Genomic DNA, 27,135 nt, shown 5'->3' on the forward strand with positions numbered 1-27,135 from the left:
CAGAAAAAAGTTGTTTCACAAAATTGTCAGGGGAGACTAGCGATTCTATAGAGCCATCGATCATTCGGATCGGATGTGGCTTGAATCTCAGTTGTTCGATACCTTGGCAAATTCATTCTTAAAATATGGAAGCGTGTGGGAAAAATTCAACTGCAGAACGTCGAAATCAGTATACCATCAATTCTGGTTACAGTACAACTGAGGAGGAGAAGCTAGTTTGAATGATATCTTTTGACCATAGCATTCCAACAGCACCTAGAACCGAAATTAGAAATTTGGGATGTAGGAGCATTGTATACCATACCAACGTATATTATTTCCGAAATTTTGACTGTACTGCATCGAGTAATACCATTTACAAATTTTCGTTCCACTGCTTGTTTCAGTGCTATGTTGTGAACTATAGATTCGTGAGCTTATAATTTCGACTTTTCGTAATTACGAAAGAGAATGAAAGAGTTGCTTCTCACGTATTTTTAGTTCACTGCGTGAATAAATGAAATTGGAAAATTTGTGGAAGCTTACTGATTAAGAGTGATATCGCCAAGACTTCAGGTGATTGGGGAACAAGCGGTCTCCGATTTTAATGAGTGATAGCTCATTCGATTCGTCGTTTAATTCTAGCGAACACGTATCTGCCATTTTTTTGAAAAAAAATTTACTTTCTGTGAAAAAGGTTCAAAAGTGAGGACATGTCAGAGGGTAACGAAAACAGTTTTTTGGCAATAACTCAAGAAACAATTATTTTAAATTATTGTAATGATGTACGAATGTCGGCCTTGGAAAGACCTACAGGTAGAGTATTCGCACAGCTTGGTGCTAGTTGATCCACTAGAGTTATGACTAGAAATATAGTGAATGTTCGGAGAGTCCGCCTTCTCTGCAGCTTCTATGTTCCGCGGAACTGAGTATGGGGTGTTGTAGCTGGCCTCACCCACTATCGTCCCACATATAAATGAAACCAGTACTTTTGTGCTGCAAGCCTACCGAAGTCTTGTAAGCGTTCCAGACGCTGTTTCAGCAGTTGGGCGTACAGAAAGAAGGAAAAAATCTGCATTTTGGCACCAACTTTTTTTACAAGACTTCGGTAGGTTTGCAGCAGAAAAGTACTGGGTTCATTTATATGTGGGACGATAGTGGGTGAGGCCAGCTACAACACCCCATACTCAGTTCCGCGGAACATCGAAGCTGCAGAGAAGGCGGACTCTCCGAACATTCACTATATTTCTAGTCATAACTCTCGTGGATCAACTAGCACCAAGCGGTGCGTATACTCTACCAGTAGGTCTTTCCAAGGCCGACGTTCGTACAACATTACAACAATTTAAAACAATTTTTTCTTGAGTTATTGCCGAAAAACTGTTTTCGGTACCCTCTGACATGTGTTCACTTTTGAACACTTTTCACAGAAAGTAATTTTTTTTTCGAAAAAGTGAAAGATACGTGTTTCCTAGAATTAAAAGGCGAATCCAACGAGCTATCACTCATTAAAATCGGAGACCGCTTGTTCCCAAAGTTACAAAAATCACCTGAAGTTTTGGCGATATCACTCTTAACGAAAAACGATGCAGCTCATGCTGTGTGCCGTCAGTTACATAATAGTTACAACTTATGACATCGAGACGGCAGAAGGAGATTCACAATACACATAGTGAGCCTAATAAAGTACTTTGTACCGAGATTCATGCAAAGTTTTATGCCACAGAGGCATCTAAAGTTTGCAAATGCATATTATGATGCTGAGTGGCATGAATAACGCTTGTTACAGGTTTGGTCAAGGGCTGGCTGATGGGTTTGTATCTTACCTAACTCCCAAATGGTTTTGGTCCTAGACGATATCATTTTATGTTCATAGGGACAACCTCTAACCTATAATGGTGAAGGTGATTGAAAAGTCTTTACCAATATATTCATTCACATTTGTATTAACATAAAAATTCACGATTCTTTATAACTTTCAAAAGAAATTTTCACAAAAATTCATTGACAAAATAAATAAATAAAAAACTTTCACGCGAAACTGTAAAGTATTCATGAAAATAGTTGCACATAAAAATTTCGATTATACGAAAATATTTCATCCCGTAATTGTAAATAAACCCTTTTTATTTAACGGGATATTCTGCAGCCATCGTTTCGTTCAGCAAAGTATCATTAAGACATCCTCCGACAGATGTGCAGTTAGGAAACTTCACTGCTGAAAGATCGAATGGCCTAAAAGGCTCCTCTGTCAACGAATAATGACCATCTGCTTGATTTTTGTCCGCACATTTATAGAATTCATTCAACAAAACTTTGTCGCCCTTCGATAGGTGACGCTTTTCGGAGGTTCGAAGCATTTTTTTATCCACAATCTTAGAACTTATAGTCGGGTACTCATTATTCTTAGAGTGTGCGTATGGAGAATACAGCATCACAGACTCAAAGTCAAACTGTGTTACAAATTCAATGGTTTTATCTGGTTCCACTGCTCTCCAATAATCTGCTTGAAGGTTTGTTTTATTTAGATCCATATTTTCTATATGAAATTTGACGTAATCGTTTCTGTCCGAACGTTGATGTTGATGACCGATTCCTAGCACGTGAAGAAGTTCATGGAGAATGGTGACATTGTAGTCTTCTTTCTGTTGATAATTGATTGTTGGTGTTAGATTTAGAAAGAAACGATTTCAGTGGGAGTGTAAACTGACAATTGTTAAACGAAATCGCCTTCAACTACGAATAGTAAAGTACGCTTCATTTTCCCGAATTGAATCTTGACCTAAATAGCGTAACGCTTCAGAGTGATATCGCCAAATCTTCAGGTGATTTTTGTAACTTTGGGAACAAGCGGTCTCCGATTTTAATGAGTGATAGCTCGTTGGATTCGTCTTTGAATTCTAAGAAACATGTATCTTTCACTTTTTCTAAAAAAAATTGTTTTCTGTGAAAAGCGTTGAAAAGTGAAGACATGTCAGAGGGTACCGAAAACAGTTTTTCGACAATAGCTCAAGAAGAAATTATTTTAAATTGTTGTAAAGTTGTAAGAATTTCGGCATTGGAAAGACCTACCGGTAGAGTATACGCACCGCTTGGTGCGAGTAGATCCACGGGAGTTATGACTAAAAACATAGCTAACGCCGACCCGTACGAAACACCTATTCGTGTCAAAAGCCTTTAAAATCACTTACATTATCCACTCTTTGCCTTGTTAGCATATACAAATAAATTGCCGGAGGCAATATAGACAGCCCCGTACGAAGACAAATTTCATAAATTCCTATTTAAACAGCTATATACCGCTATATTTACCTATATTTCACTGTAAATAAACATTTCACAGAGGAATATGCTATTATATAGCTTTATATGCCTGTATATAGCTCAATATAGCTGTATATAGGTATATATAGATGTCCATATATGGAATCCCTGAAACACCCCACACACATAACAAATTATTTCCATGTTAACAGAAACTCTCTAAGTACCATTTTTCCCAAGATATATCACTTTTAATAAAATCCAATATGGCCGCCGGCAGCCATTTTGTTAGAAGACCGGAAATAGTACCGACGCTTTACATTCGTTAATACCTTTCAAACAAAAAAAAATTCATGAAATTCGGTCAAAATTTACTCGAGATATTGTCAAAATACACCACGTTCACTGTACTTCCGAGTAGCCAGATAAGAGCTCACTCCAAGAGACCTAGCTCACGCTCCGGAGAACATAATTTCATAAAAAAAAATTTCCCTGATTGGTACGGTCAATACCTATCTAATAAAGCTAAAACAGACGAAATATGTTCAAATGTGGCCGACCTACAAGCAAAAACTGCTTGCCGCCCTGTGCCTGTTCCACACCAAGGGGTCTAACTCACGAGTCGGTCATCCGATTTCCATAAACTTTTTTTTTTGTCGATCGGTATTGTAAATACCTTTTATTTGACGTATCACTTACAAGTTTAACGTTTAAATGTCCGGAGATATCTTCGAAAAACCGTAAAGCACTTATTGGGCCACAGCTCGGGAGGGGTCGATCCAAAATCACTCATCTTCGAACTTAGCCTGTCTTTTGACATTACCAAACGGGAAAAAAAAGAATTTTCAAAATCGGATGCATTTTACTCAAGTTATCGTGCAGACAGACAGACGGACAGACAGACGGACATTTTTTTTCGCGGATTTGGCATCTCTAGACAACCACAATAGGTTTCCCCTTACTCAGGGAGTCCAATTCGACGTGTTACAAACGTATGCGTAAACCTATAAGACCCCAGTACTTCGTACGGGTCTAAAAAGTTGGTGCCAAAATGCATATTTTATCCTTCTTTCCGGGGGCTCTACAGCTGGAACAGCATCTGGAACGGTACTATGTCACTCATTTTTTATCGTCAACTATTCTTTTACGTTGTAGAGCCCCCGGACAGAAGGAAAAAATCTGCATTTTGGCACCACCTTTTTTTCCAACACTTTTGTGGGCTTGCAGCACAAAAGTACTGGGTTCATTTATATGTGGAACGATAGTGGGTGAGGCCAGCTACAACACCCCATACTCAATTTCGTGGAACATCGAAGCTGCAGAGAAGGCGGACTCTCCGAACATTCACTACATTTTTAGTCATAACTCTCGTGGATCTACTCGCACCAAGCGGTGCGTATACTCCACCTGTAGGTCTTTTCAAGGCCCGACATTCGTACAACATTACAACAATTTAAAATCATTTTTTCTTGAGTTATTGTTGAAAAACTGTTTTCGGTACCCACTGACATATCTTCACTTTTGAACGCTTTTCACAGAAAACAATTTTTTTTTTAGAAAAAGTGAAAGATACGTGTTTCCTAGAATTGAAAGACGAATCCAACCAGCTATCACTCATTAAAATCGGAGACCGCTTGTTCCCCAATCACCTGAAGATTTGCCGATATCACTCTTAAATGATCAATAGTCGCTGCTTCGAAATCAAAACGTATTTGGTGTCGGGGGTTCAAAATCTGGTCTCGGCAAGATGTTTATTTATTATAGAAAAATTTACCGTTTATTCAAGATAATAGTCAAAAAGCGTGCGAGAGAACGTTTCGGCCATATTGAAAATGTTAGTGAAAAGAGTGCCTTCATATGACATCCAATCGATGCATGAAATGGTGATGATTATGGCGCAGAATTGCAAAAATTATTTTATCCAATTCAGTGATGATATTTGAGACTTACGCAACCTGTGCGATAAAGGATTTGCAAGGGACTTTATTCGCACTAGTGCGAAAAAAGACATGTATTGCTGACGTCACACTACGAATATCATTGATATCTATTCGATTTTCTTCATTGCATAAAACGTTGTATGCAACACTAATCGCATGCTGGTATACTATCGCACACGACGTCTTGCCAGCCTTGGCTTAGCCTCGGATTTGCAATATGACATCTAGTCAATCTTTACTACTTTGATTACATTCGTCACATTATTGTGTAAATGTACACCAAACCGGGGCTGTGTACTATTGCTTCCCCACGCAGACCGCGCCTCTGGTATTACATAAATTCCCTACATCATCGGCGACAATTATCATGACAACAGTCAAGAAAAGATGAAAATGATACTTACAGAAAGCCTGGAAGAGCCAAATTCTAATGTAGATGGTTCTGAACTCCCACAACATCCGTAATCAGATCGCGCGATCAATCTACACAAAAGAGAGTCACGTTCTATCACCATATAATAACATTGACACAAAAGAAATTACTCATGTTCATAGTCCTTTATGATCGACAGATACGACGTATGTATTCTTGCATTATACGTAGTGAAACGAATACAACTGTCATGACCAATCTCCATCATTCCATTGGCTATTCGAACTCGTTCTTTCTCTGTGGTCAATAGAGTATCGAATTGAAATATGTTTGCATTGCACATAAATAAACGTTTTAGCCTTATTACCGGTAAATGCTTCGTCCATTACATAAGGAACCACCGCATTTTTCCATCTTCTTCTTTCAAACGTGACGGCATGATGAAGCGCGTACACGTCCTCATAGCTCATTTTAATTGTTTCATTTCTACCGTATGTGACATTTTGTAATAGACCGTCATCCAGGTTCTTACCACCTGTAGCAGCTTGAATAAAAGCAACAGCCCACAAAAATCCGAATTCCATTTTTCTCTCCTTATAACTTGAGGTCTACGCTATCCCAACTACTAAAACAAACTGAACGGTCACCTTGAAAACGATTAGTGGTGTAGAGTTAAATCTACAAAAAAAAATGTCCAGAATCAATGTGGCCGCACATGTGAATCTGAAAATGTAGTAGCATGGCAACTCTCCATGGTTCGAAACAACAATTTTTTGAGGTTGTTCATGCTATCTGACTCATGCACAGTAAATAGTTTATGCTTTCCGAGTGGTCCTTCACTGGCCATAACGGTGGCAAATCAATTTCGAATTCCGTCAATTCACTACTCTACTACTCTACAGAAGGTAAATAAAAAACTTCTACAGATATGAGTTCGAAAACCTATGGGTATTTCTACTTCCTGGTTCTAGATCCACAAAAAAACAAATTTCTAGGACGTCTGGGTCAGGAGCTAGACCCGGTTCTAAGTTAAATAAGAATTCCATTGGTGTGAGAGAGACAACAAAATTTGTCACGCTCACTTCAATGGAATTCCCATTTAACTTAGAACCGGGACTAGCTCCTGACCCAGACGTCCTAGAAATTTGTTTTTTTTTTTTGATTTATAATCAGGAGCGAAAAGTTTCCATAGGTTTTCGAACTTGTAACTGGCACACATGTACGGTGTGTCAAGTAACGATACCTCAATTACCGAAAAAATTCATCTAATTGACAGATCTGCTCTATTTCCTTTCAATTTCTTCCAATTCCCATCAATTTCTTTCAATTCCTATTGAATTAATGTTTCAATTCCACGTTATTTACCTCCATTGTCCATTTCATCTCCATTTCTACGATGGTTCATATCCTTCACAAAACTCGGGACAGTCAGTCAATGCGGTCGGTGTTTAAGTAGAGCGAGATGGAAAATCAACTCGGGGTCTGCTGTCATCGATAATACAAAACAATCTGATAGCAGACCCCGAGATGGAACAATAGGTTGTAGTTTCGCCATCTCTCGAAACACGCGATCAAAAATTGGCAAACCCTTTGCGGAAGACATATAGTCTTGTGTTATTTGGATAGCCCTTGGAAATCACTCGGCGCCTTTACTACAAGATCACGCAGGTTTCTTATGTTCCCGAAGCGGAACCATACTCTGGCTTCTAACGAATTTTTCGCATATTGTGCTAGTGCTATGGCAACAATTGTTGTAACGTAGAAGAAAATTTCAATTTTTGAAAGTTCAACGGATGTTCTGAACAACCTCATCAATGACAACAGTTACATAAATTATCAACGACTCTCTCCTGCCGAGAAGAGGCATTTCTGATTGAACCGCTGAGGCTGAAAACAAACGAAGCATCGAAAACGTGTTTTGGTCCTTGTTTTCATGACGAAATTGTCGTAACTGTCAAATAAAGTTAGAAATTTCTCTATCGAAAATTGCGATTGCTGCATCTGTCAATGAAAACTAGGACCAAAATACGTTTTCAATGCTTCGTTTGTGCTGTCCCTGACATTCGTAGGATTTGTTGTCGTTAATGGATATATGTCCAATTTCCAAAGCTACGTAACAGCACCGGTTCTGCAGCCCCAACTTGTAGTGTAGCGATTCTACACTACTGGACTAATAGAACAAATGAGTTGTCAAAGCTCCTTTTATGCTTTTAACATCGAACAAATTGCCTCGTCACAGGCGTTTTCGAACATGAACAAATGTAACCTTTGAAGAGTTTTTATATTCTCAAACGCACAACCAAATACAACCGTTAAAAAACGGCTGATGACTCAATCCCACATAATGATCAAATATAATGCACATGCGAGGGTGAGAACCAAAGACATTAATAAACCAATAAATTGTTTACCTGCTAGTCTGTCGTTAAACATATTCACTTTCCATACTTTTGAGGATTTTCAAGTGATAGATGTCACAAGTAGGAAAACTTTTGAGGAATTTTTTCCGAGTCTACACTCTAACCATCATCAGCACAAACTTCATGTGGCTGCGTTTGTAAATGTTGCTTTCAAACCATTTTGGCTCGCAGCATTGCAACTGACAATTCGTTAAACGTTAGAAATATCGAATATTTGGCCGAAATTGGCCAAACAACAAACATGCTCCCACATTACATCCAATAAAACAATGGATCAATTCAGTTGGCAATCTCGATTATGTACAAAATACAAAAGTCTTCCTTCTTCATCACACTCTTTATTACTCTTCTTTCCATCGTATCGACTTAAATATCAAAACAAACCAAATTTTAACAATAATGTAAAGAATGTGTGGTTGGATATTCTAGTCATTGATACAATAATGATGCTGAGGGTCGCATCACCGCATCAACTGATCAATACTTAAAGCAATTTACTGCGGTGTAACCGAAGCCAGAAAGTATCTGAGTCAGTCGAACTTTTTCCGCCTCTTTTATATCCTTCGGCACGTCCAAATTGTAAAGAACTTGCAGCGCAATGCTGGTGTCAAAGACCTTGTTAATCTTATACGCATCCATAACGCAAATCAATATCTCCTGACCGCGTGGTAACAATGGGTCGCTGTATTCCTTTTCCGAATCATTTCTCAGTTTTTCGACCATTTGGTTGCAGTTCAGACCTTTAATGTCGATTTGACTGGGATTCAGTTCGACATCCGTCAAATCAATAATGTTATTCTCTGCCACATATTTTGACACACAATAATCCTCCTGCAGCACCGCCAATGTTTTGTATTTATTTCCCAGATAGTCATTGAAAATGGCAAGAAAACTTTCGTTATTCGTGTCACAATGGGACATGATGCCTTTCAAATCTTCATGCAATGCTTGCCGAACCGAATCCAATTCAGTTTGTGTATCCACTTCCCGAATGACACTGATCTTCATCACCAAGTCCAATGTGTCTTGACTGTCAAATCTGGCCTTCAAACAGTCAGAATGGTTGGGAATTTCGCTGTCGATCCGATCCGTAAATTTCTTCCGTAGAACCATTTTGGTCACCGGTATCCTAAAATACAAACAGTCTGGTGACGGCTTTCCGATCGATTTGAAATTCGCATCCAATTTTCCTCTCTTTTGCAAGTATTTAATCCAACAAGCTTCGCTTTCGTGAAATGCACTTTGCTCCGCAGATAGACATAGGAACTGCACGTAAATAACAAGACAATGAATTGCCAATTTCATGTCAAATTCTTGGACTCGAAGCACACAAGCTGAACAGTGGACGTATACTGAAGTGTTACAACGATTGTGACACTATTGAAATATGTAAAAAACAGATTGGGTTTGGTTAATTCGACTCAATTGACCATCACAAGTTTTCTTTTTCGAAAATATTTGGATGGCGGCAATTGCAACTATAACAAAATTATTATTCAATTATAATGGATTAGGCGATCTCTTTAAACGGATTACATCCAACCAAATGATTATATTTAACAGACTGTGTAATGCTCTTTATATCTAGTTGGAATATGAAACACTTTGTGGTTTGCATAAAGAAATGTTCGATGAGATGTGAGAGTTCGTAGGTAATAAATTGAATATTGTAGATCCAGACAAATTGAAAATTTAAGTCCAATTTCTTTTAAAGTTTGGAACGGGTCAGTTGGACATGTTCTAGTTCTAGTCTGACCTAATCCAATTTGACCTAATCCAATTTGACCTAATCCAATCTGCCCTAATCCAATTTGACCTAATCCAATCTGCCCTAATCCATTCTGACCTAATCTGACCTAATAAAACCTGAACACGGAAATTTGTTAGTTCAAGTCGGCTGAACAGGTTTCCAAGAAGATTATCTGATCTTAATTGTTCACGTTGAGGTCAGATTCAGATCGCCAAAAAGATGGCTTTAGCTGACCTGCAACTATTCAGATTTTCAGGTGCAGAGTCTAAATTTTAGGCTGAAAACACGCGACCAATTTTGCGTTGTGGGATTGACAATTATGGAGGCGGAGTGGAACACACAGTTTTTATCTTTTGCTCAATCACGTGCCAAACTACTAAATAATATGGGTATCGCTGTAAAGCTTAGGTTCAAAATTGGTTAAATCCCTCCAACTTTTTAGAGGCATCGATGCCAGCTAAAATTGTAGCCCTACATTAATTTTCGTGTCCCGTTTTTCATTTTTGATGATATCTTTTCATCAGAGTCCTTTTTGAAAAATGTAACGACCGCAATAACGACCACGAATGTGCTTTTGAAAACGGATTCTGGTGTAAAAATATCATCAAAAGTAAACAAAAATCCAGTACAGGCATGAGCGCCGCCGAAAATGAGCCGCCGAAAATAATAATAATAATTTTGAAAACCGAGATTCCTGTTGATCCTAAGCAGCTCAAGTACTTTTTGAATTTTTTTTTCAAAATTAAGAAAATTTTGAAAATTTTCTTGAATTTTCATGAATTTTCCAGAATGTTATATTACGACCTCGCTTCTAAGTTTGTTGTTTTGGCAAGTATGAGCTTTGCGGAACGAGCCGAAGGCGCACAATCAGTTAATTCACAAATTTGAGAAAACTTTATCGATCTTTGCGAATTTTCTCGATTTTTTTTTCTTTTCAATTTTTACTTGATTTTCGTGAGCTTTCGATTTCTTCTCGAAAACCATTTTCTTAATGAGTTAAATGAGTGTACCGGAGCATGATTTTCCATTTAGTTCAAGTTTTGAGGCAACAACACTTGACGTGTTAGTGAACCTTAGACTTAGAGACTTTCTTGTAACAAGACCAGTTCCACTTGCACTTTGAACAACCTAATCTACCTACATTTTCGCTTTCCGTACAATTTCATTTTCATGCTTACTAGTTCATTTTCCATGGTTAGGGACGTTGGTTAGGGAAGATGGTTTTCATCCAGCGCTTATTGTGAAGCTGAAGACTCAGAGGCTCAAGCTGTTAGCTGACAATAGACCATCGAAGGTGAACTTTTACAAGGCGGACTATGCCAAGCTTAATGAGGGTCTGTCAAGAGTCAATTGGCATGCTGAATTGGATGGTTCAGACGTTGATGATGCGGTTAAGAAATTCAATTATGTGATACAGCCGTTTATTGATGAAATACCTAAAGTTTTTGTCCCGTCTAGAGACTACCCAGCATATTATTCCTATCAGTTGATTTCTCTGATCAAGAAGAAAGACTCCCTGAGGTTGAAGTTGAAAGGTGTGTCTTGTCCAGTGTCTGAATTGAGGCTTAAGAATGAATTTAGTGTGCTTCGTAAAGCAGTTAAGACCATGAAAAGGAAGTGCTTCGATGATTATGTGAGTAATTGTGAAGAGAAGTTGAAGACCAACACTAAGTGCTTTTTTGCTTTCACCAAGTCTTTGATGAAGACCAACTCGCTGCCCAGCAGCATGAAGTACTTGGGTGATGAAGCCGTGGATAGGCCTTCTATCTGTAATTTGTTTGCTAAATACTTTAATTCAGTTTACAACCCGACTGTGTCAATTTCTCGTGAAGTAGTTATGGATCCGTTTGGTCACCATGAACCCCGCTCTTTAGTGTTGTCCGATATGACGTTTTGTCCTGATGAGGTTGAAGAGGCACTGAAGGGGTTTGATAAAAACAAAGTTTCCAGTCCGGATGGTATTCCTATGATGTTCTTCATCCAGTTATCGCTGTCACTCAAATTACCGCTATCTATTATTTTTAATAAATCGATGACTGAAATGAAGTTTCCCTCAGATTGGAAATTGAGCTTTGTTTCTCCTATTTTCAAAGAGGGTGATAAAGACTGCGTTATGAACTATAGACCGGTGAGTATTTTATGTGCAATATCGAAAGTATTTGAAAGGCTGGTGTTCAACAAACTGTTCGAAGCGATTAAGGACGATATACATCAATCCCAGCATGGCTTTTACAAGAAGAGGTCTACACAAACTAATCTTATGGAATATGTCTCGTCAGTTGCTGATACCATTGTAAATGGTGGACAAGTGGATACAGTGTATACAGATTTCGCTAAAGCATTTGATAAAGTTGATCACGGCATTCTTCTCAATAAACTGACACGGTTTGGTCTTTCGGCTGACATAATTCAATGGTTTCCGTCATATCTGCGTAACAGGACTCAAATCGTTGTTATTGGTGGCTTCAGATCGGATGCATTGGTGCCTTCGTCAGGAGTTCCGCAAGGCTCTATTTTAGGTCCTTTGTTGTTCATTATGTTTATAAACGACTTGTTAGCTTCGCTGCCATCGTGCTCGGGTTTTGCGGACGACCTCAAGCTGTTCAGAATGATAAGTACATCTTACGATTGCCAACTACTTCAAGATGACATTGGGACGGTGGTCAAATGGTGCAAGGAAAATAACATGACTCTTAATGTTCAAAAGTGTGCAGTTATGTCTACTACTCATAGTCTAAACAAGATATCGTTTCCCTACACTGTTGATGGAGTATTGCTGGAAAGAGTCTCAATAAAGAAGGATCTTGGAGTTATTATGGACGACAAGTTGTCGTTTAGTGAGCATATTGATCATTTGGTTCGTAAATCATACAAGACACTTGGGTTCATATTCCGTTGTGGAAGGTACTTTACTAGCCAGTCTAGTCTTCAGCTACTATTCTCATCACTCGTCAGAAGCCGGCTTGAATACTGCTCATCGGTCTGGAGTCCTTGTTATCATGAGGCTATGCAGCAGATTGAAGGAGTTCAGAAGAAGTTCACATAGTGGAGGTCCACATTCATATAAAACCACTTTTTTTTGTGCATTTGATGATAAAGGCGTGAAAATTGCACCATCGATAAAGATTAAAATTCTGAGTATTTTTGGATAGGGACCCCAAAATTTCCGCCCCATGTGCCCCCCTGACCCCCCTTCAAAGTTTTCAATGTAGAGGTAACTTTGATGAATTTCTGTGAAGCGACTATCGAAGATAGAAAGGCAATATGGGGCTCAAATGAAAGCTGAAGGTTCAAAGTTTTTTTTAGTGGATTTTTTTTTTCAGAATTTTCCGTTTTTCCTGCAGTTTTCCACGTTTTTCCGGATGGTCAACAAAAAAAATTGGTTTTGAAGCTATGTACCTTCTAAATTACAATTTTTGGATGATACATATGTTCACAGCTTTTGTTCTCCGTTCAATTTCCTACAAAAACCCAGAAGAAATGAATTTTCTATCTTTCGCCCAGGAAGATCTAGAACCAATTTTCCACCATCAGGTGAGTAACTAAGAAAAGAAAAACTTATTTTATTCTGTAACATTTGTGCGTCTGCTTCGCTTCTTTCGACTAAAAAACACATTTTCAATATGGGACTAATGTTCCTGGTAATATTTGATGATGTTCAGGACTTCTCATCCAGAGGGTCCACCACTCAGAACTGGTGGATTAATTGAATTTTCGAGAGATTTTTTTGTATGTGTTCTGCACTTACAACAATGGAAAATTGTTTACGTTAGAGTTCTTTAGATTATGGACGCATTTCGCAAAGAATATAAACTACTAGGTAGCTGTGGTACAGCTGCAAATGTCATAGATTTTATTCTTCATTTTGGTGAATAATTTCATTATTAATTTTTGGATCTAATTGTCGTTGACAGTTTCCTTTGCAACCGCAAAATATCGCACAAGCAATACCAGCCTTCTTGCAGCCGCACCTGTTAGAACAGATGCCTTTTTTGCAGTTGCATTTTGTGAAGTCACGGCAGGCCTTCGATAGCTCCGGCAGATCTGTCCAGTGAAGAAAATATTGTCCGTTAGACAAAGTCCAGCCCCACAAACTAGGATCAGGGAGAGAAATTGTTTTTTTAGAAGACCCCCAGCACATAATTCCTTGATAAACGGCCCGTTTCAAATGCTGGAGAAACGATGCGTTTGTCGGTGGAAGGTTTTCAATATTTGTTCGACTTTGCTCAACGAACAAATATTGTCGCAAATTGTCCAACTGTAGGCAAAAAACTTTTATTAATTCGACATCAAGTCATAAGGATATCGTAGCTTACAGTGGCGTGAGTGCGTTCCGAGAATTTACAGTCATAAAGCATGCTAACAAATTTTTGGATCATTTTGTAGTGGGATGAGCATTCAATTTTTTCCCACGATTCTCCGGCTATGCACAAGAATGCTTCAGTGAGCTCATCTCCAATTAAGTCCCAAACTTCCCAAGCTGTCTTTTTACCGCGACCATAAAACCAAGATACTGTATCGCAACCAGTTATAGCATGAAACAGTATCTTGGTTTTATGGTCGCGGTAAAAAGACAGCTTGGGAAGTTTGGGACTTAATTGGAGATGAGCTCACTGAAGCATTCTTGTGCATAGCCGGAGAATCGTGGGAAAAAATTGAATGCTCATCCCACTACAAAATGATCCAAAAATTTGTTAGCATGCTTTATGACTGTAAATTCTCGGAACGCACTCACGCCACTGTAAGCTACGATATCCTTATGACTTGATGTCGAATTAATAAAAGTTTTTTGCCTACAGTTGGACAATTTGCGACAATATTTGTTCGTTGAGCAAAGTCGAACAAATATTGAAAACCTTCCACCGACAAACGCATCGTTTCTCCAGCATTTGAAACGGGCCGTTTATCAAGGAATTATGTGCTGGGGGTCTTCTAAAAAAACAATTTCTCTCCCTGATCCTAGTTTGTGGGGCTGGACTTTGTCTAACGGACAATATTTTCTTCACTGGACAGATCTGCCGGAGCTATCGAAGGCCTGCCGTGACTTCACAAAATGCAACTGCAAAAAAGGCATCTGTTCTAACAGGTGCGGCTGCAAGAAGGCTGGTATTGCTTGTGCGATATTTTGCGGTTGCAAAGGAAACTGTCAACGACAATTAGATCCAAAAATTAATAATGAAATTATTCACCAAAATGAAGAATAAAATCTATGACATTTGCAGCTGTACCACAGCTACCTAGTAGTTTATATTCTTTGCGAAATGCGTCCATAATCTAAAGAACTCTAACGTAAACAATTTTCCATTGTTGTAAGTGCAGAACACAATGTTCTGAACACATACAAAAAAATCTCTCGAAAATTCAATTAATCCACCAGTTCTGAGTGGTGGACCCTCTGGATGAGAAGTCCTGAACATCATCAAATATTACCAGGAACATTAGTCCCATATTGAAAATGTGTTTTTTAGTCGAAAGAAGCGAAGCAGACGCACAAATGTTACAGAATAAAATAAGTTTTTCTTTTCTTAGTTACTCGCCTGATGGTGGAAAATTGGTTCTAGATCTTCCTGGGCGAAAGATAGAAAATTCATTTCTTCTGGGTTTTTGTAGGAAATTGAACGGAGAACAAAAGCTGTGAACATATGTATCATCCAAAAATTGTAATTTAGAAGGTACATAGCTTCAAAACCAATTTTTTTTGTTGACCTTCCGGAAAAACGTGGAAAACTGCAGGAAAAACGGAAAATTCTGAAAAAAAAATTCCACTAAAAAAAACTTTGAACCTTCAGCTTTCATTTGAGCCCCATATTGCCTTTCTATCTTCGATAGTCGCTTCACAGAAATTCATCAAAGTTACCTCTACATTGAAAACTTTGAAGGGGGGTCAGGGGGGCACATGGGGCGGAAATTTTGGGGTCCCTATCCAAAAATACTCAGAATTTTAATCTTTATCGATGGTGCAATTTTCACGCCTTTATCATCAAATGCACAAAAAAATCAGTTAGGACCTCCACTAACAAGAATGTTCTATTTCAAGTTTGGTATTGCACACCCGAGGCCTCCGTATGATGAACGTCTAATGCATCTAAAACTTCAATCGTTGGAAACGCGTCGCCTGGTCGGGGATGAAATTATGCTTCACAAGATGATTCATAATCGTGTTAACTCTGTGCTTTCTCAGCGTCTCTCATTTCGGCATCCAGTTAGGACCACGAGGCAGATGGATGTGTTTTATCCTCCGAGGATGGTCACAAACTATCAATCGAATTCACCGTTACATAGGATGCAAAGGAATCATGATACGTTCTTCAGAGATCTCGACATTGTCAACAATTCATCAGTGGCGTTTGCTAGATCAGTGAAGAAATATTTTGTCTGGTGATCTTATTTGTTTGATTGATTTATAACTTAATTTATGCTTGATCTTGATGGTTTCTTTTATTTGACTTTTTTCTTTCTTTTCATTTTCTTAGTTTTGTTTTTATCTTATATAATGTTTTACGGATCTTGTCTTATCTAGTTATTTGTTTTTTGTGATCAGACTGAATTGTTATTGGGCTTCGGCCTGTTATTTGGTCTATAAACGGAATAAATAAATAAATAAATAAATTTATCTGAACGTTTTTATTTAAAAAAAAAAAGTTAAAAGGAACCTCCAGCCGAGCCGTTTTAAGCCGGCTCAAGCCGACTTTTTCGCCGCCGCCGAGAATTTTTTTTCGGCTAGCCGCCGCCGAGGTTTCTCCGTCGGCGCTCATGCCTGATCCAGTATTAAAAAAACGCCCAAATATATGTCTTTCAGCAAAGAATCGATGCCTCTTAAGAGGTCTACCATGGGAGTGAATTTGAAGGATTAGTGACGTTTTTTGGGCTCCCTTCTGGAATTTCGAGATTATTGAGGTGACAATGTGTTGGTTTTGGTGAGCGACATTATCTTCCTCCAACAAACATTTATCTCAGCTATGCAAAATATGAAAACCTAAAAATTGTATTGAAGTACGCACGATCGACAAATTATCTGATAATTTATTTATAGTACTCTGAATTGTATCATCAAACATGAAATGATATGACTTGGTTAACAGTGCAGCAAGAAAAAAAAATTCCTGGAATGATGAACGATACCATACGTCTCTGCAAAAAATATCACCAAGACAGTAATGCACAAGTTATCAACCGAATCAACCACGAAATGGTGTTTCATAACAGGACAATCAATCAATCAAAATTTAATCAATGTGTTTTTACGAAAAAGTTTATAATTCGATTTTTTTTTCATCTTACGGTGTAACATCACTCAGAACAGTCGGAGCGTTTGCTGCGACTGAGCCCCGTACAAACCCGTACATCTATTGCGTACGTGACCCTAGTTCGTCCGTCGCCCTACTCTTACCGTAAGCCTACTGCGCCCGTAAACGTCGGTAAAGTAAAATTCTTATGAAATGTGTACGTCTTAAAAATTGCGCATAGCGCAATTACGAAGCCCCGTACGACGTTCCTTTCAAATGTAACACAAATTTCGAATTGACCTAAAATTAAGTAAGTATCATTTTCACCGATTTATATTGATTTTACAAAAATCCAAAATGGCGGCCGACGGCCATTTTGTTAGGAGGTGGAAAGTAGTACGGCTGCTTTACATTCGTTAGTACCTTTCAAACAAAAAAAAAATTGAAATTCGGTCAAAGTTTACTCGAGATATTAACAAAAAACACCACCTTCACTGTACGGCCGAGTAGCCGGATATGAGCTCACTCCAAGAGACCTAGCTCGCGCTCCTGTGAACCGAATTCCATGAACTTTTTTTTCCCTGATTGGTACGGTCAATACCTATCTAATAAAGCAAAATCCATCTAAATACGTTCAAATTTGGCCAACCTACAAGCAAAAACGGCTTGCCGCCCTGTACCTAGTTCACACCAAGGGGTCTAACTCACGAGTCGGTCATCCAATTTTCATAAACTTTTTTTTTGTCGATCGGTATTGTAAATACCTTTCATTTGACGTATCATTTACAAGCGTAGTGCTTAAATGTCTGGAGATATCGTCGAAAAACAGTTAGGCACTTATTCGGCCCCAGCTCCGGAAGGGTCGACCCAAAATCGCCCATCTTCGAACTTAGCCTCACTATTTTGACTATCTTTCAGGAAAAAAAATTTTTTGAAATCGGATTTGATTTACTCAAGTTATTGACGTGACAGACGGACGGACAGACGGACGGACGGACAGACAAAATTTTTATTGTGGATTCGTTATCTATGAACATAGGCAAACACTTTGCCCTTACCGCCTGCTTCGAATTCCATCAATTACACACGGCATCGTAATCCTATAAGCCCCTTCGTACTTCGTACGGGGCTAAAAAGCCAGTCCCTCTTTTACCCCCAAATTAAATTTGATGGACAGAAATTGGGATGTGAACAGACACTAAAAATCGCCTCATTTATTAGACAAAGTTCAAACACAGATAGGAATCAATTCACTTCACATGCAATGACGAACGTACCACATGTGTGGACATCGCGTAAATTGTGATAATAAATAGATTTCTATCGTTTCCTTATAAATAGAAAAAATTCATTTCGCTTCAATTCAAAAATCTTAAGTCTGCCGAATAGACAAGGTACGTGGGAGCTTTCTTTTAACGTCCATATATTTATATAAACTGTCGTTGATATTTCAAAATTTAATGTTTTTTCAGATGCGAATTTTCCTCAATTACTCAATTGCCACTATTGTGGTTGTCATTATTTCTGTGTGCGTTGGTCATGTTGAGAGTACTCCCATGGCTAGGGATAACGTAGACGAAATTTCCAATACGCTTCCTACTTTGGATACCAATTCGTCTATAGTAAAGACTTTTTAGCATTCAGTGACCATTGATTGAATGCAAAGTAAATAATGTATTTTTTTAGCCGATTGCTTGTGAAGGGACAATACCATGCGGCTGGGGAATTTGCTTCTGCCGTACAGATTGTCAAGTCTGTTGCACTAGTAATGGCGTAATTTCTTGCGGATGTTTTAGGGATGGACGATGCTGGCGCGCTTGAAGGCTTTCTCAACAATATTCTCGCGAAAAATGAATTTAATTAACATTCAGGATAATTTGAATTAAAGAGAATTGAAAAATGGTTGAAATTTGAATTTATCTCTTGACGTGCGAGAAATAGTGTTACACAACCAATGGTTTGGATGTTTAAAATGTATCAGAAATTGCAGCACAGTGAGCAGACAACATACTACAGAAATTTGACTTTAAAAGATTCGGACCACCACTCAATCCCGAGGTCGAAACTGCGTCGTCGCTTCATTATATTTACGTTATTATATGTGTGGAGAAACCGACTTAAATCTACACTGATAAAACAAAATTCGTCAACATACCAGTATGTATGAAATGGCTGGCAGACAGCTTCGTTTCTACCTTACTTCCGATATGTATTTTCCAACGTCTGAAATGTATATCGTACATATTCGACGTATAAACATACGAGTGACACGAATAGTCACTAGCAGTATATATGATTATACGTCAGGCATGTACGATATACATGTCAGACGTTGGAATATACATACCCGAAGTAAGACAGAAATCAAGCTGTCTACCAGCCATGTCATACATATATGTTGACGATTTTTTTTAAATCATTTGTACTTAACAAATGTCTAGATTAGATCTTTCCACTTTACAACAAAACTTCTAGAATAACTTCATAGGACTAATCGGGCGAATCATAGCCTTTTTTAGGGTACATTTTTTGAAGATATCAATTTTAGAAGAACCTTTTTTTTGTTTAGGATATCAACTTTATTTCCTTCTCCATCTATCTTTCTCTCGATTTTCCCTACACTTTTCCAGTAACTTGTCACTTTATTGTTTAAAAAAAAAAATACATTTAATCTAAAGTAAACTCAAATTAAAACGAACGATTCTGAATGTATCGTGATTTGGATAGAGCAGTCAGCAAAATTTCTATGACAGCTTGCAAAACAAAACAAGATTTCTTCTTCTTTTTCTATACGTCACGTCGCGTCGCTTCTTAATTCGTATGCATAAATTTTGTACGAATCGAAGAAGAAATCGTATTTGGTTCAAATGCCTATTTTTTTTAGAAACATCGTTTTCATCGTTTCTCAAAGTTTCTTGAATTTCTCAAATTTTAGATACTTGAGAAACTTGAGTGATCAGGAAATTTCAATTATTGTTCATTACAAAGAACTCAGCCAAATAAACACCAGACTTTATCATAGTTGAATGATTTCGGTATATCATCCACATTGTCGAACAGGGCCTATTTTTCAAAAATGCCATTTCTAAAATTTCTAAAATATTTCTCAAATTTCTAAAATTTCTAAAATTTGAGAAGTGCTGAATGTAAAACGTCAATTTCAATGATTTTTTATTGTCAAATTAGTTAAATTTGCATACTTTATTACTTTGTCATCCTGAAATTCACTATTTTTTTTGTAAACACTTATAAAAACGAGTCTTCAAACTTTTTTCGGAATTGACTTGAAAAAATAAACTGTTCTTCATTATTGATTTTTAAATCTGGACCTCGGAATAGTGCGCAAGGTAAAAAAGTTGATTTTCAGACCCACATTTCCTTTTTCCTCATTTCCACCACTTGCCATTTTTAAGCACTCGTTAGGGACCATTCTAATAGTGCACACTCTATTTATGGGGAGCCCTTAACTAGTGCTTAAAAATTGAAAGTTTTGTGATTACGGTCGATTTGTAAAAGATTTTTTATTTTCATTTTGTAGAATCGAACAAATTTGAATCGACCGATTTTCAGTTGAAACTTCACCGGAATAGTTTTGCGCAAGAGATGAGAACACCAATGTCTTAGCAACAAGATTTTATGTACTCCAGGATGAAAAAGTTCAGTAGGGTATCACTATTCTAGATAAAAATTACTTCCATTTGAAAATGTGGACTATTGGGTTAATTTTTTTCCCTTCCCTTTCCATATGTGGAAATCAACTTTCGTATGGGGCAGGTAGTAAACCAGAATACATTGGAAGCTGCTCCGTACTTCATTAACCCGGAAACTTCTTTGTGATACTCGCAAACTCATTTGTGGCTTTTTGAGCAACTTGCGTCGGTAACTGTTTTTCGACAAGTGTAAATGTATACATCGACTTCATCTCGGATATAAAGACTCTACATTTGTCAAAAAGACAGTTACAGGAACAAGTTGCTCAAAAACACACTTGAGAGTTTGCTTTATCACAAAATTGTTACCTCAGTATCCAGAGTAACCTATACTATGCAGATATTTGACAAAATTTTCTGTCGAAGAAATATTTGTACTCTACAGAACTCTGTATTGTGCGGGCGATTAGATTTATACTTGAATTAATTTGATAGGTAAATTGCTTAAAAGTATGAATCACTTCTTAAAATATAGCTTAACACCCAGACTTGTGGCATTTTTAACCGAACTTACATACAATATAATTTCGTAAGTTTCAAAAATTTAATTTCTCGAAATATTGTAAGGAATAAAACTGGAGATTCTAAAAATAATTCACATATCCGAATCTAACTGACGATGTTTATCCCAAATACAAAGCCATCACTTCTAACTATCCTATATCCTATTGACTCATATAATTTGAACCACGCTAGTCAAAATAGCCAGTCGGAAAGATGCACGTATGCTATTTTACTGACAAATGTCGTCAGGTAATGAATCATTATCCAGGGGTGCAAGGGAGTAAAATACCTTTTTTAAATTAAGTCATGTTGCATGTAAGCGTCCTGTAAGCATATTTTCACAATGAAGTAAAGTGTACTTTACCGCGTCCTGGCATGTAAATATTTTTTAGAAAGTACCTTTGAAATTACGTAAATATTTTCTTTAACATAACGCGTATGAAATTTCCAAAATTTCTAAAAAATTTCTTAAATTTCTCAAACATTTCTCAAATTTCTAAAATTTCTAAAATATTTCTAAAATTTCTCAAATTTCTCAAACATTTTTGATAAATAGGCCCTGTTTCGAAAATGCATCATACCACTCATTCTGAACAAAAATTAAAACTAGAGTAAATAAAAATCATGAACTCTTTTTTCAAAAGTTCCTAATATACAAGCCGCATTGCGTCTCTGTATCGATATAGAAATCTTCTGAAGCAAGTAATCTAAAGACTTCTTCTCTCCCGAAGCCTTCTTCATCATCTTCTCTAAACTTTCGATAAACGTTTCCGTTTCGGGGCCACAGCTACCCAAACTTTCGAATGCTATCGACCTAAACAAGTTATTCTCTTCAGACCGAGATAATGATTATGTTCTTTAGGTCTTTATAAACAGAACCATTTTTGATTTCTTATACTTTTTAGATCGTATTAGTGATTAGTCTTACACTACTAATTCTAGACGATCTCGCGAAAACTGTAAAGTATTCTGCCGTAATTTGCACAAGGGACTTAACTTGTTTTTGAACAAAAGAATTTCTATTGTTCGGAAAAAAGTTAAGTCTCTTATGCAAATTACGGCAATATTTTGAACCGTCAATTTTAGGCTTTCAAAGCCTTTGAATAGATCAGGCTTTAGAAGAATTTTCCAAAGGCACTGATTGAAGTTGTGAAGAATTTAGGTCAAATTTACTATTTCGTTTCCAAAAGATTTGCAAAATAGAACAACGTACAAAATATGATTTTAATATGCTCGTAAACACTTGATACAGTGCCGCACTGGCCATACTGGGAAGTCGGGAGATACCCGATGAATTTTCATATGACAAAATTGAATTAGTTGGTTTTTCTTCAAATTAAACAAAATTTCCCGAAGCGTAAGGTGACATTAACTCCAGCCTTGACTTTAAATTGTGTCATACGTCAGAAAAGTGGAATTCCAGAGAATTTTTGTGTTAGTACACTTCAATCAAAATTGAAGCTCAACATAAGTCGTGCGGTGCCGCGGTAGGTTCATGGTATCATAGTTTTTTTTTTAAACACTCTCCAAAAGTTCGAATTTTTCTCCCCTAAAATAGCTACGTACTGCACACATACACGAAAAACACCTCAACACCTCTGCCAACCACATTAATTTCAGATAAATGCGTTACGTATTGTCGGTGATGTGCAACAATAGTACATTACTATGCAAGGGAAGTAAAGTGATATCTCGTATCCAGATGAGAAAAAGTATCCGAGGGCGGCAGCCCGAGGTACTTTTACTCATCGTGATACGAGATATCACTTTATTTTCCGTGTGTAGTACGACGTTTTACTATGCGAGTGATGAAAAGGTTATTGCCTATACATGTAATAGCCTTATTACATGCACCAGCATAGTAAAAACTATTTTAGTCACCCTAGTGCAGACCATTTTTTCATGATTTCTGGCGTGAATTCTGAGGATTTTTTTTTTGTTGCAAATGACTCAGGAGGGTCCCCTACTTCAATTACTGTATACCCTCCAAAAATCGCCGATGGCTTGTTTTCATGTCTCATACAACTTGTTTTGACAAATAGACTTTAAAAATGAAAAGTTTTAAATTTCGGAAATGTATCTGAAGTTTCTTAAATGTTTCTTGAAAGTTTCCTAAAAAATAGGCCAAATTTTGGTTCATCTTGTACTTACGTTAACAATTTGCGGCGAAGGTTTAGCTTAAAATTATCCCAAAAAAAGTTTTTTTTGAGAAACTCAAACGATTGCTAGAAACGAAATGCCCCCTACCAAATACCTTTCTGTTAGCAGAAACTCTCTAATAGGGCGTATCGAATTTTGAGAATTTTAAGGGTCGCGATAGCCTGTGTGCGGAAAACGTAGATCATTGAAAACTAAGTCCAGGCATATGGTTGATGGATCCGAAGGTGCCCGGGAAGAAGTCCCCCCGGACGACTTTAACTTTCAAATGGTCATAACTCGGAAAGTTGAGAGTATTTCTGAAAACAATGTTCTAGCAGGATGTAGAGCGTTAAAAACTCTACAAAACTGCCAAAGAAACCGATGGTCCAAAAGGTGTGTCTGTCGAGGTTTTCTAACATCGAAAGTTCGACATTTTGGTTTTTGACTTTTATTTCCTGAGAGACGAATTATTAAGTTTAGCTTTTGGCATGAGGTTGTAGAGGAGGTCGAGTACTACCAGTACACTAGGCACTACATCGAGATCCCAAATATTTTGTAAAAGAGTTCAGCTACTGTTATGGAATATTATGTGCACTTGCTGGCCTCGACTCAGCAACACCGGTTACAGTGTCTGCACTGGCTTCGTGGGCGACGTGGGTACACTTAAAAAGTTCATTCATTAATGTTGAAAAAGTGGTTTCGAATGGATCGCCGACCGGGACAATGCCTAGTGTACTGGTAGTACTCGACCTCCTACAACCTCATGCCAAAAGCTAAACTTAATAATTTGTCTCTCAGGAAATAAAAGTCAAAAACGAAAATGTCGGACTTTCGATGTTAGAAAACCTCGACAGACACCCCTTTTGGACCATCGGTTTCTTTGGCAGTTTTGTAGAGTTTTTAACGCTCTACATCCTGCTAGAACATTGTTTTCAAAAATACTCTTAACTTTCCGAGTTATGACCATTTGAAAGTTAAAGTCGTCCGCCCTACTCTCTAAGCCATTTTGTTAGGAAACCGGAAATAGTACTGACGCTTTACATTCGTCAATATCTTTCTACAGAAAAACATATTATGAAATTAGGTGAAAGTTTATTCGAGATATATATTGGCAAAAACACCACCTTCACTGTACGGCCGAGTAGCCGGATATGAGCTCACTCCAAACCTATCTCACGCTCCGAAGAACCAAATTTCATAAACTTTTTTTCCCTGATTTGTGCGGTCAATACCTATCAATAAAGCGACTGGACTGTGATAATAACCGTTGACGAAATTCTTATTAGAATTTATTTATTCTGTAAATCCCAAAATCCCAATAAATTTCAATAAATCTTGAAGAGTGCGGAACTTCTACTAATCGCTGGGCTAGGTGGATCTGCATAATTGTAGTCAGTTCAAATCAAACACATCTTCGGGATTTTTTTTTTGTTATAATTACGTTTTATTGAATCATTTGCTGGATTATTCTTTTAGCGGCTTAAATATTCTTTATTTGTTTACCATTCTTTGACTTTAATCGGCTCCCATAATGTGAGCCGTAACGATTTCTTGTTTGTAAATTTAGTTTAAACAAAATCAGCAACCCCTAAGGCGCCTCACATTCAACTAAAGATCAAATGGCTGTCATGGACACGGCATGATCATTGAAATGAGTCACCTGAAGAGCCACTATTCAATTGGACTTTAAAGTGCCATTTTGTATACTCACAAGATGATCTTTTAGAGAGAGAGATTTGAAGCATTCGACACGTATGAATTAATTGAAAATGATAAATTGAAATAAAACGAAAAGGAAAAAAAAACATTGAAATTATGGCGCGCCGGATGTCAAAATTTTAGGATGCGCCAGTTTTTAGCGAAAACGATAATTTTGGACGTGAATTGTTTTTACCCAAAATCATTTTCTGTTCTTCCTTTACACGACGTTCATGATCTTTGCGCATCTTTTGCCGTTCTTCATCCATTTTTCGCTGTTCTTCAATAATAGCGAGACGTTCTTCGGCCTGCAGGGAATTGTGAAGAAAAAAAAAATTCTTAGTAAAATGACCACAGTTGGGAATCACGCCAGTTTTACCAATTTCTTTTGAGCCTCTTCGATCTTTTTATTGTTCTCGGCAAGAATTGTTTCGAGTTCCTCTCGTTTCTTATGTTCTTCTTCCTATAAATGAGATTTTAGTTATTCTCCAAGTTAATGACATTTGATGGGGCAGATTATATTTGATGTCAAATCATTTCGTTTGTTCAGAAATTTTAATGTTGAAAATTGTTTGTTCGTTCCATAGGATTGGACGACCGAATTTTAACACCGGAAAATTAATTTTTCATCGAACAATTTTCAACATTAATGAACTTCCAAATCAAAAATTCTTTTTTTTTTAAACAAACAAAATCAATCCGAAACAATACTGAACATCATTCACAATCAACGCGAATTCAGTACCATTCAAGATGGAATTGAAATTTTGTTCATAATTTTATTGTAATAATAAAAATTGTAATAAACGTTAAAAAAAAAAAACAAAAAAAAAAATTTAAATTAATAATACCTGCTCCGGCGTTGCATTGTATACTATTTATAATAAAATAGAGGAGGAGATCCATCTCATCGGCAATAGGTGTGCCTATTTTCATTTTGCTTTTATCAATGAGAACGGCATGATTTTTACAATAATTTTTTTTTGTCTCTCTCTTCTTACAGTGTGGTCGAATCGATAAAATTTGTAAAAGTTTTTCTTTTCGGTCTTGATTTCGCAGTTTGTAATCCAAAATATTTAAAGCATTTCGTTCAGTTCGTGCATTATATCAATAGATCCTCTCAAAGCTAGTCAGACAATTTATTTCGTGTTGGTTTGGCTGTTTTTCTTTCTTTATGACCGCACGTCATTATAAACTTCGACTACAAAAATATATAATTTTTAAGAGAATTTTTTATCAACATTCGGTTTCCGATTTACTATCAATGCCTGTCTGCCAAGTAAAAGGATCCAATATGGACTGGTCTTCCAAAATGTATTAAGTTCTCATTTCCCTTTAACTCTTTTCTTAAAATTCGAAAAACAAATTCTTTTAAAGAAGAAGACGGACACTTACAAGGTATTTATACGTCTCAGTGAATACACCTTCAATTGTAACTCAATATAATATCAAAATACCCAAAAAAAAATTAAATTCTGTAAATAGAAAATTTGGATGAGAGTTCAGCGAAAGAGCAAACGGACTCAACCATCGGTTCAACACAAAATGAGCGGCCAAGCGACTCGAGAGTTGTATTCAAAAACGATCGATGGTCAATTTTGCTCTTCATGAGAAAACCTTCACCGAAGCTCCCTGGTTGTGATGAGACCATTTTAATGTGGCATAAGAAAGTAGCGAGATTACTTTATCGAGATCAAACTAATGTGAAATGACTCGATGATCATAAACAGTGTATCGCCTCAAAGTTTTCGAATAAGTAATCGGAGTTCGGAGCATTTTAAGCTGTTGAGCATTCGTTACTCTTGAGGAATTTTTGTTAAGGAAGAATACTGTGCGGGACACGTAACTCCTCTATATAGCTCTGATAAATGTGTTACTCTCGGAGGCTAAGTTATAAACTGCTTTAGAAGATACTCGAGAAATGGACCGAATGGATCACTCGGATCTATAAGTGTCATTAACACGAAATTCGGTATGTTATATGAATTGTAACATCAGCCTAGGGCGTTAGAAAACCTTTATTGATTTTCCAGAATTTTCCAAAAATTTTCCAATTTGCCAAAATTTTCCAATTTTCCAAAATTTTCCAATTTTCCAAAATTTTCCAATTTTCAAAAATTTTCAATTTTCCA

General features: G+C 37.2%; 3 protein-coding genes and 2 long non-coding RNA genes across 5 annotated transcripts in view; 2 read left to right on the top strand and 3 right to left on the bottom strand.

Annotated features, from left to right (window-relative positions):
* LOC119072809 lies at nucleotides 1–24,712 on the top strand. The gene is made up of 3 exons (XR_005086927.1): nucleotides 1–133; nucleotides 22,869–22,878; nucleotides 24,698–24,712. It is a non-coding gene; the product is annotated as an uncharacterized LOC119072809 (long non-coding RNA).
* Nucleotides 1,994–6,216, bottom strand: LOC119072793 (low choriolytic enzyme-like). Its single transcript, XM_037178089.1, has 4 exons — nucleotides 5,924–6,216; nucleotides 5,727–5,853; nucleotides 5,588–5,666; nucleotides 1,994–2,624 (listed from the first exon to the last, which is right to left on the bottom strand). The coding sequence occupies exons 1-4, from the start codon at nucleotides 6,138–6,140 to the stop codon at nucleotides 2,106–2,108; spliced, it is 942 nt and encodes a 313-aa protein (XP_037033984.1). The 5' UTR covers nucleotides 6,141–6,216; the 3' UTR covers nucleotides 1,994–2,105.
* LOC119072795 overlaps nucleotides 8,358–27,135 on the bottom strand; it is a 25,832-nt gene continuing 7,054 nt past the window's right edge. Inside the window, exons 2-3 of the mRNA XM_037178093.1 lie at nucleotides 11,060–11,064; nucleotides 8,358–8,391 (exon numbers count right to left, since the gene is read on the bottom strand). The gene's annotated coding sequence lies outside the window, so the exon portion shown is untranslated. The remainder of the gene's footprint in view (nucleotides 8,392–11,059; nucleotides 11,065–27,135) is intronic.
* On the top strand, nucleotides 18,309–18,855 carry LOC119072805. The gene is made up of 3 exons (XR_005086923.1): nucleotides 18,309–18,346; nucleotides 18,425–18,574; nucleotides 18,639–18,855. It is a non-coding gene; the product is annotated as an uncharacterized LOC119072805 (long non-coding RNA).
* LOC119072798 (UPF0430 protein CG31712) overlaps nucleotides 24,738–27,135 on the bottom strand; it is an 11,916-nt gene continuing 9,518 nt past the window's right edge. Inside the window, exons 4-5 of the mRNA XM_037178096.1 lie at nucleotides 25,383–25,466; nucleotides 24,738–25,311 (exon numbers count right to left, since the gene is read on the bottom strand). Of these exons, the coding sequence (XP_037033991.1) occupies nucleotides 25,144–25,311; nucleotides 25,383–25,466 (252 nt within the window). The 3' untranslated portion in view covers nucleotides 24,738–25,143. The remainder of the gene's footprint in view (nucleotides 25,312–25,382; nucleotides 25,467–27,135) is intronic.

This window comes from Bradysia coprophila (assembly GCF_014529535.1).
Source record: "Bradysia coprophila strain Holo2 chromosome IV unlocalized genomic scaffold, BU_Bcop_v1 contig_84, whole genome shotgun sequence".
In the NCBI taxonomy this organism is placed as follows: domain Eukaryota; kingdom Metazoa; phylum Arthropoda; class Insecta; order Diptera; family Sciaridae; genus Bradysia; species Bradysia coprophila.